This window comes from Neospora caninum, chromosome Ia (genome assembly GCF_000208865.1).
Source record: "Neospora caninum Liverpool complete genome, chromosome Ia".
NCBI classification, from domain to species: Eukaryota; Apicomplexa; class Conoidasida; order Eucoccidiorida; family Sarcocystidae; genus Neospora; species Neospora caninum.
The window spans coordinates 2108885-2119430 of NC_018385.1; the positions used below are offsets into that span (position 1 = coordinate 2108885).

At 52.9% G+C, this 10546-nt stretch overlaps 1 protein-coding gene across 1 annotated transcript; it reads right to left on the reverse strand.

Moving 5' to 3' along the window:
* Positions 1-2736: 2736 nt before the first annotated feature.
* Positions 2737-9034, reverse strand: NCLIV_002270 (conserved hypothetical protein; the record flags this gene model as incomplete). The annotated part of the gene is made up of 9 exons (XM_003879726.1): positions 2737-2763; positions 2819-3166; positions 3886-5511; positions 6139-6359; positions 6899-7045; positions 7527-7725; positions 7871-8193; positions 8521-8607; positions 9013-9034. The coding sequence occupies 9 exons, from the start codon at positions 9032-9034 to the stop codon at positions 2737-2739; spliced, it is 3000 nt and encodes a 999-aa protein (XP_003879775.1).
* Positions 9035-10546: the final 1512 nt, after the last annotated feature.

Below are 10546 nucleotides of genomic sequence, written 5' to 3' on the forward strand. Positions count from 1 at the left end.
ATCGACTACAGTTGCTGGCCTTCAGCATTTTGAGATTGGGGTGCCCATCTTCGACACTAGCCAAAAGCACGTGTTCGTGCTCATTTGCGCACCGACCAAGCGCTGGAGTACCCGTGTCTCTACGCTGGGAAAGGAAAAGCTGGACAACACCGCATGTGGCTAAACCGACAAGTTATAAACGCCTGTGATTGCAGACGTAGAAAGTAGTCGTTGGTGCGCAGCACGAGAAAGCTCAGGTCATCGCAATACAACGCACCCACGCCTCAGTATGTTAGCCTGTCTGTGCTATTCCGTTCGCACACATGATCCCGTCAAAAATTCCATTGCACATTTAAAATGGAACGCGCTGATACATGAAATGCCTCCGCCTCACAGTGAAGATCGATTGACATTGATACAACGCAAATTCGCCCTCCCATCCAGCTGGCATGTCCACACATTTCCTTACACTGGGCAAAACACGCACCCACAAGACAGTATCTACGACTTCGCTGCTTGGGAATTACAACAACTGTGCCCCACTACTGCATAACCCGTCCCCCTTGATGTTGCAATAGGAAAGAGACGCAGCCCTTGAAGACCTTTGAGGGCGGGGAAATTACCCGAACGCCGGGGGTAACATGTCAGATAATATTGGGAGTTCTAAACGTCGGATTGTATCAATAACCCCGTGCCGGCTCATTTCTCCCTACCTTTGTATTTGCTCAAAGTGATACAGTTTGCTGGCAAGTATGTAGCGAGCGAGCTAGATTTTACTCTTACTAAAGATATCCCAAGATATCCGTCATTTACACATGAGGATAAAAGACAACTCTAAGTGCGGTTTCTATACCTGCAGGGCTACTAGAACCATTTAAATGTTAGTAGAAGATGTCACGATTTTAGATCGGTTGGTACAGAATATAAAACCTAACACTAATTAACTGAGTTAAATAATACAGGGTGGGACGACCGTTACATTATTTAGAGATAAAAAGAAACGTGGATCATTATCCACACTGCTCCGACAAAATGTAGATATGAAGGTGTAAATGGTTCCAAGATCGAGGTCGCACTTCTCTTCACGCAAAGCGTCGGCCGGTAAAAAGTAAAATAAGCGGAATTCAGCACTTCCTGGCTTCACATAAATATGGCCACGAATATTCGTAGCAAGTCATCATGCGCCTCTACATACACAACAGGATACATATAATTCAAGATACATCCACATCTGTATTCAATATAATTCGTATTCAGCAATATACGGATTGAGTTACGAGTCCCGCGCAACGTCTGAGGCGCGATCCAGAGCAAGGCAAGCTTCACGTTGCTGTCGTAGGAAGCTGCGCTTGGCGTCACGCGTTGCGAGTAGGCGCCAAACGAAAAAAGGGAGGCACACCAGCTGCCAGTCTTTGTGCTGGAGACATCTCAATGCAGCCCCAGCTTCACTCTTCAGCTCTAGGCGACCGTCAGCAGAACGAGTCGCATTTGCCAGCAAATTCCGCTCTCCCACAAGACGTACAGTTTCTTTCTCCAAACAGGAGTTCGGGTTTGCCAGCTCAAACTGGTGAGGAGAGTCTGTATCGCACCCTGCGTCCATCCAAGTCCGCAAGGGTCGGTAAGGGGCAGCGTGTTCACGGGGCTCTCCTCGGTCTGTGCGTTTTCCTTCCCTGCTTGAGACTTGCCTCCCGGCCTCTCGTCGGGTCGGCGCAGAGAAGGCCGGCGGCTGGTAGCAATCCGGGGCGAGGAACAGATAGGTGATGGGTCTGGAGGTCTCGACACCGAGGCAGGTGAACGGCCCTTCAACGAAGTTCGCCTAAAAAGGAGCGAGGTTCCGCCGTTCCGCAGCACACGAACACAACTGTCATGGTGAAAACACCAGACACGTACCAGCGCCAACGCCAGAGGGGACAGTAGGGACGATGGCGAATCAAAATACGGAAAGGAAACGCGCCTGCAGGCGGAAGAGGCGGCTGAATTTAGCGAGAAAAAACGGGGAACGGGGAGTAGGTTTCGCGTACAGAGAAACAACGCGTACAAGCTGAACAGACGCATTTCTTAGAGAGAAGAGGTAAGTGATGCTCGGAAGAAAAACGCTCCACCCTGTCGACTATGTAGGGTGATGAGTACAGGCAAGACGCTCAAAGAGAAATACGCCGTCTAGCCTCATTGGGGAGAATTGCAATGCAGAGAAAAAGGCGCACAGTGACAGAAAACATGCTTAAAAAGGGATGAGTTCCACTTACACAAAAGTCAATTCCTTCTTCTTCGAGGATACTCTCCACTTCACTAGCGACCGTTGGGGACGTGAAGGAGAAACCTGATCGCCGTGTCCCTCCTGCTTCCGACCTCGACACCTGGAGAGAGTTCTCGAGAGCAGCCTCCGCAGCGGCAGCGTGGCGAGGTAGAGGCCAAAGGGGCACGGCGGGATAGTGACAGGCTGTGAAGGTTCTGACCACCTTGGGAAAACGAAGGAGACAGAGAAGGGCAGATAGTTCAGCTGTAAGGAACAAACGCCAGCCTTCCTCAGACTTCCGTTCACCACCTCTCTCTCACTGCAAAAATCTTCTGCTCAAGTCCAGTTCCCATGCAACGCAACCCGAGGCACCGTTCTGGACCTCTCACACCCCGCCCGTACGATATGTTTTCCGACAACCTACACCATGCTAGTTATCACTTATGCTTTACTGGCGTCGTCGCCCCGGACATGAGGAACCTATCTCTTTCTTCAAGCGAAAAGCGCACCAGATCCCGCGACTAAATGCGATCTCTCCACGAAAATAGCTGCTTAAAAACAGTCTCTCGATACAGAAATGCTGTTCCGCTGCAAGATACGTACAAACTGCTGGAGGAATGGCAGGTACTGTATGGCCTGTGCAGGCTCGTCGTCGCGCACGCCTTCCTTCTTCTGGACACGACACAGGGCACTCGCTAGTCCCCGACAAGCGACCTCCAGAAAGGCGCCCGAGGCACCCTGAGAGAGAGACGTAGGACACGGGGGCGGTTTCGACTGCAGAGCTTTCCTGTAGTTTCCCTCGTGTTTAGTCAGAGACGTGTGAAGCTGGGTTCGTCTTGTAGAAGAAGAAGAGGCAAAAGGAAACGCGTCCACGCGGTCAGGCAGAGACTGGAGAGACCGAAGCGACCCCGGAGAGGCGACGGCTCGTGCAGGCGGGGGATACAGAGCGATCTGAAGGCAGAAGGGGAGCGCAGAGAAACTCACGCAAAAATGGAGAAGGAAACCAGCAAAAACGAGGCGGACGAACGCCAATATGCACAACCTGAAAACAAGAATAGCAACCACAATCTCTGCGTGCGGTGGGGCGCAGAGTAGAAGCAGGGCGAAAGCGACGAGTATCCCAAAGTGCACTACACGAGAATCAAAGACACTGGTTTCCTGCACACGTGCGAACTGAGGAAAGAAGCAAATCTGTCGTCGAAAGCACACGTTCCGCTCTTCCCACGCGGAAGGCATCAGCTCCTAAAAACGACACAACTGGAGCCAAGCCAGCAAGCGGTGGCCACGCGGGCACCTCGAGAAGCGAAAATGAAACGGGATGAAACAGCTAACCTAAGAAAACCAAACATAAAAGATCCTCGGGTCGGCACCCGGTAGAGTGTCGCGCGTAAGGAAATACCAAAGCGAGGCACGAAGAAAAGAAAACACGAAGACGCATCCGCCAGGAGGAGTGTGCGCCTTCAACCTACGACATGGCTCAGGACACCAACGTCGCCTTGGTCTATGCCACTGAGGAGCAGACTGGTGCATGTGCATCGCGTTCAAATGGTCATAGGCTGTGCGAGTCACTCGCAATTGGCACGTGAACGCGATCTGAGGCCAAAGGTCCAGGACGCGAACCAGGCACATGATAACTTGTCTCCCAGGTGACAATCTAAACGCGGACGTACCAGGGAGTATGTGATGGCGAGCAGCTGAGCGAGGCTGAAGGCTCCAGGGTCCAGCGACAGGAAGCGCCGAAGCAGACCCATTTCCAGTCTTAGAATCGCCCCGTCCTGCCCTTCCCCCGACGCGAGCGAGTTCGCAGTATCGCACAGAGCGCCACAGATCGAAAGCCCTCGGTCGCCTTCTCCCGCCTCTTCGCCTTCACCTTCTTCGGCTCCCACATCGAAGCCGAGACACTCGCTTGAGAGAGTATTCGTGGCGCGGCCGACAACCGCGTCCATCCAGAGTGCCGTCGTGTCAGGTGTTCGATCGGTATCCCCGCCTCGCTCACCTTCGACGATGCTTCCCCGTGCCCCTCCACTTTCGTCTCCATCGTCGTGGCATCTCAACCTCTCGAAAGCGCTTCTCGCTTGTTCCCTCTCGTCACCGCCACGTCGAGCGCTTCTACCCATACAGCTGAGCTCCATGACTTCCCAACTATAAGCCGAATGCGACATGTGGCGTAAGCTGTTCACTTGCGCGTCGATCCATGCGCCTTCCTCCCCATCAGCGACAAGATCGTCGTGACGCAAATCACCCATCACTTGCTGCCTCGGGGCTCCGTCCTGTGCTTCCTTTAGGTGTCCCTCTCTACCGCTCTTCTGCATGCATTCGGAAGTGACGTGAGAGCTGGACGGGTCTTCAGCGCCTTCTCTCGGGAGTGTCTCTTCTTTACTTCCCTCGCCGTCATTCGTACGCCCTCGATGTGGTCTCCGGTCCGGCGCAGCGTCAAAACCACCGATAGATTGGGGACGGGGGGTGGCGCATTCCTTCGTTTCTTTCCACTTTCTCTTCTCGACATCCCAGTGAGACCTCACACCTCCTCGCAAGGCCCGATACAGCCTCGCGACGTCCGCCGGGAGAAGAGCGTCGACCAGTTCCTTTCGTGTTGCTCCTTTTCCTCTCCCCGGGTTCCCGCATTCTTCGGACGCCGAAGAAAACGCGGCATCCCTGGCCTCGTTTTCTCCAGGAGATGCAAGCGAAGAACACAGGCAGCGCGCAAGAGCGGCGAGAACGGCAGGGAGAGATGTTAGCAGGTCTCCCGGAGCATTTGTCGAGCCCGACAGAGAACCAGCAAACAGAGCAGAGAAGGAGAGGAAGCAATCCACCAATGCCGAGATGGCAGGGAGCGGGAAAACAGGCAAGTCAGGAGGCAGCGTATAGCGATTACGCGCAGAATGAGAGGAAGCGGAGGACGAGACAGGAGAGGAAGACACGGCAGAGGAGCCCCCAAGAGAGCACGGCAACGAAGACAGAGGTTGCGAAGACACTTCCAACTGCTGTAAGCCGCTCTCGAAGTCCCTCCATGCCGCAACAGAACCGGCCTCACATGTGCCGTAACTGTCGTCGCTCACGTCCCTCCACCCCCTTTCCCTCCTCTTTTCTCTCGCGGCGAGCAGTTCCATCGACGTCAGAGGAAGCAGAAGCCTCGAGAGACACTCAGTCGTTGCCTGTTGCCAGAAAGAGGTCGGCAAGGCCTGGAGCGGCGAGAGTGCAGAGAGAAACGCCCCCAGAAGTTCCCAGTCCAGCTCAGACAAATCAATATGTTCCGCCAGTTGCGCCTGCAAATAAAACGGGGAGGTAAAAGAGTACTAAAGAAAAGGAGAGAGAGAAACGCACGGTGCTTCGGGGATGTGCGGCAGTCCCCTCCACCAGTGACTTTCGACGGGTTTCAAAAGCAAACTTGAGGTTCTGTTTTGCACGAGGAAACACGCACTGAAAATCGGGGGGAAAGTGAACGTAGCCTACACGTACAGTTAATAGCGATGGTAACCACATTTAGTTATGAACTCTTCTACATATATATATATATATATATATACGTATTTGTAAGTATATATGCAGGGGAAACCGTGTCCATATATGTACGTGCACACCTGGGGTTGGACTAGTCAGCTGCACGGATCAGAAGAGATCCAGAGGTGCGGCTCTCGTCGCCAGCTCTTTCTGCAGAGGCACCGGCTGTACAGCAGAATACCCTTGCCAGAGAGTGACAGAAACGTTCTTTCTCCTCGATAGATAAATAAGCGAAAACTGCCCTGTGGAAATAAATATCCTGTGGAAATGCATGTATATATAGCTTGCCTATACATATACAATGATATATATATATATATATATATATATAAATGAATACGTACGTGGGCATGCATGTGTAAAAATGAATACTTATATGTATGGACAGTCTGGCGATCTGTATTTGATGAACTTTCCCTGACTATGGAGCCCGGACGGTCGGCATGTTTTGCTACCTGGGCATCCAGAGAGAGAGGGACTCTCAGCTGCCTCATAGAAATCACCAACTCGGCCAGTTGGGGCGACGAGAGGTGGGGCAGAATGTCCGGCACGCGCGCAGCCAAAATGCTTTGAAGCTGCAGAGTGCACAGGCGAAACCTGGCATGGGCAAAAGCTAGGTGCCCCACTTCTTCGGGAGAGAAGCCTAGAGAAACACAACGCACGAAACCTTTGCCCACAGCAGTTGCCTTTTCCCCGGAAAACAGCAAAACATGATGGACACGGAACAGGGGGAGAGGCACAACAAGCGACCTACTCGAGGAGCGAGGCCGAAAGAACGATTCCAAATTACTTCTCTCTCTCCCTCTCTCTCTCTCTCTATATATATATATATATATAGATAATATGCGTATATTTTATATGGTATATATATATATATATATATATATATGGTGATACAAGCAAGCGTATACAGATACCTGTAAGCTGACATATATTTCTACAGATGCAGAGCTATACACACATATATAAATATGTCGCAAGAGAGGTACGTGTATAGGCATACACTGTTACGTAGGAATAAAGATGCGTGCCCACAAGTAGGCACATGCACCCCATTTAGGGGAAGGACTTCCTGTCGACACGTAGGCGTATGTGCACACATGCAATTCACACTGAGCCGCCAGTGACGGCTGATCTGCCTTGAATGCCCCGGCGACCTCTCGATTGATTGCATGCACTTACGCGCTGACATGCGGGCGATGTGGGGCGCAGCGTCAAGGAAGAGAGACTCGCAAGAGAGCCCGACAAGAGCGAAGGAGAGAAGAAGTCGACTGAGGTGCGTGGGAGAAAAGGTGGAGAGAATTGTCGCCGAGGCAGTCGCTACACTTTCTGAGAACAGGGGAGATGAACGCAAAAGAAGCCCGGGTTACTTTAAAAACTGGATGCGACTCTCCTACCTCAAGTGCATGCTGTCCAACTAAGAATAGCCCTCGCCGATATACATATATATATATATATATATGAATGCATAGCAATATTACTTCTTCTGTAGCTGCTCGTATATCTACCTTCGTCTCAGTTTGTATGTGATTACGCATACAGATATACAAATTCCTCTTTGTCAAGTTCTTCGGTGATGAATCCCTACATGCAGAGGTACAACAGCGAATTCGCGAGAAATGCACAAAGTCAGTCTTCGCAGGCAGCCAGCACATGCACATTCTTATATATATACATATAAGCATGTGCATTTGAGGTCTCCTTCTTTCATTGTGCCTGTCGCTATCTCTGAGACGCGATGCATTTTGTCTTTCATTTCATTTCTGCAGTTCTCTACGCTGAAATTTGCGATTATTTTCGAAATGCTTACCGAAAAGGTGCGCGTCTTTAAGGTGAAGCAAGGCAAAGGCGTGGGCGACATCTGCTAGCTCCTGGCCGGACGCTCGCAAGTACTGCTGGCAGAACTTGAGGGAGAACGCGGCGTAGAAGGGAAGGTAGAAAAGGCGGAAGTAGACGGCGAACAGCGCGAGGAGGCGACAGGCGGTGCGAAGGGGGGTTGCCTCGAGAAGCTGAGGCACGACGGAGAAGAGAGGCAAGCAAAACTCCAGTGAAAAGACGGGGTTCTTTTCCCCATTCGAGACACGACACACACTGTCTCTCGCTTTCTTCTCCGGCTCGCCAGTGTTCTTCTCTCTTCCTCTCTCGCGCGCTTACCTGTTCCCCTGCTTGTTTCATGAGGGCCTCGACAGCGCGGTCTTCGGCGAGTCGAACTGTTTCACTGGTCTCTGCCTCGGGCTCGAAATCGCTGGAAAAAATACCTGCCCGTCTCTGGCCGCCTCCCAGCAGGCCTCTCCACTCCGCAGCCTCCTTCTCCCTTCGTGCCTTTCCTGTCCCTCGCAATGTGCGTTCTCTCTCGCCGTCGTAGGGGCGGAAGCGCCTTGGCTCTCTCGACGCGAGAGGCGAGTTTCGGCCCCTGCGGAAATTCGCGATCGCCGTCGCGGCGCGGCGAATAGCGTCGCAGTCCATGAGGCCAGAATCTGCATCGGAGAATAAAAGAGGGTGGGGAAAACCTTCTGAGGCCGCGAATCGACACAGGAAGAAAGCGTTGCACAGACGACACAAATTGGTGTTTAGAAGAGGGGACAGAAGACCTACGCAGAAGGCGTGTGTCCAAAAAAAGCAGCCTGCGCCGAGCCACACACACACACACTTGCACAGGGGGAGAGAAAGGCGTATCCCTGTCCATCGAAAGGGCGTCTTGGCGGAAGAAAGCGAGGGAGTTTCCGCAAAAAAAAGTTTCGGAGACAAGAGAAAGGTGCGGAGAACACGAGAGTGCAGAAGCAGGAGCAATTCGAGAGCCTTACCTCGCTCCAGACGGCTGAGGACATCCATGTACGCCTCAGCACTGTTGGCAGCTGGAACGGTCTGAGAGAACTGAAGAAGGTAGGCAGCTGCAGAGAAGCGGGTAGGCGGAGAAGAGACAACCCACGAAAAGGAAGAGACAAAATATCAGAGTTACGAGTGTTGCAGGAGTGCAGAAAGGCGCACAGAGAAAAGACAAGAGACGGTTTGTGATGGAACGAGCACTGGCCCTCTGGAGAGAAGACAAAGCGCGAGACTCAGAGGCGAATCACAGCCTCGAGTCCATGGTGGAAGGACACCTCGGGAGAAACGACGAGAAGGAACGTTAGTGAAGACGCACCACCCCCAGGCCGACGCATGCTTCCGGAAAGAGGAACGGTCTTCCAAATGCAGCCGTGCTAAGAGAAGCGCACCGGGACACTACATGCGCATGCGCGCCTTTGCTGCGAAGCACAAATCTTTGCCCGCAAGAGGCAAACAGACGCGTCCCTTACCTAGATGCTTCATACTCCGCATTTGCGCAAGTTGCCTGAGCTGCCAGTGCGCCGTTGTCGAGGTTGACTGAATTACGCCTGTCTCTTCGTCTCTTCCTTGTTCGTCACCATCGAAAAGAAACTCTTCTCCGCCTTGGACGTCTCTGTCTCGCGCACTGCCAACAGCCCTTTTGACGTGTACGCCCCGCAACGATTCCTCGGCTCCGGGAAAAACTGAAGGCGTGTGGGATCCCGGCGAAAAAGGCGCTTCTTCTCGGAAGGCAAACTCGCGCTCGTGGATGTCATTTAGAATGAATGGGTCTCCTGTTTCATCATGATGGGAGAGAGGAGAGGAAGGAGAGGAAACCGGAGAAGAGGAGGTGAAAATGTCCTGTCTCTCTCTTGGTTTTACGGACTTTTGAAGCGGATCGGGGGTGGAGATATACTGGACCCTCTTTCGAGGCTGCGCCACTCCCTTCTTTTTCCTTTTCTTCCGCGACAACATCTGCATGAGAGAAACAACTGACCGCCTCTGCATGTGACACAGCGCGGTCCCACCGCCAACAACGGGCCTTCGAAAGATCCCGTTCTCTCCCCTGCCTGTTCCCTGGAAAGCGAGACGAGCTCCTGAGGTTTCCTCCCGCACAGAGAGAGAGGAAAACGACTGCTTCAGCCCTTCTTCCGTTTCTTCCTCTCCAGCCCTTCGGACAGGCGTGTGGCCACAAGTCTCCGTCGGCGAGGAGCCTCTGCGTCGGAGGAAGCGAATCTTCTCTGCTTCAGCTGCCTTCCCCTTCGCCAAGGAAGACGGAGCAGAAAGTCGCGTTCTTGGACGTATCGACAATAAAGGAGATTCATCACTCTTGCGAACATGAGGAGCAGCTAAAGTTGCGCGGAGAGGCGACGGTAGAGGCAGAGTTCGAAGAGCGAGAAGACAACCGTGCAGGCGCGACGAGCAACTGAGGCCGGGTGTTGCCATCGCGCAGCACGGGCACCGAGGCCAGAGAAAAAAACATTTAGCGAGATGCAAACACAGAGAAGGCAAGGAGAGCGGAAAGAAGACACGAACACGGCGCGACGGCAGGAAGGATGGACACGAGGGCGAGGACCAAGGACACGAGGGCGAGGACCAAGGACACGAGGGCGAGGACCAAGGACACGAGGGCGAGGACCAAGGACACGAGGGCGAGGACCAAGGACACGAGGAAAAGAAAACAGGAAGAAGGTTAAGGAGAGAGAGGCAGAGATGACCGCCGAGACGGGAACGCAAAGCAGCGAATAGCGTGCGCTAATTTGCTTGGTCCATCTGTCGGAAAAAGGGTCGCGTCTGTCTGTGAAAGAACTCGTGAGGGGCCAGCGGGAAAACCGTGAATTCCGAGACACCGCATGCCACCTGCAGCCGCAAATACCTGCACGCAGGACACCGTTGAATTTCCGACGGAGATACGCCAATGTGGAAAAGAAGGGGCTCCACAAAACCGAAAAGAAACCTTGAGGAAGTAGGCTGAAGCTACCAATTTAGAAAAGAAAGAAGAACGCGGCGGCACTGCAACTGCTG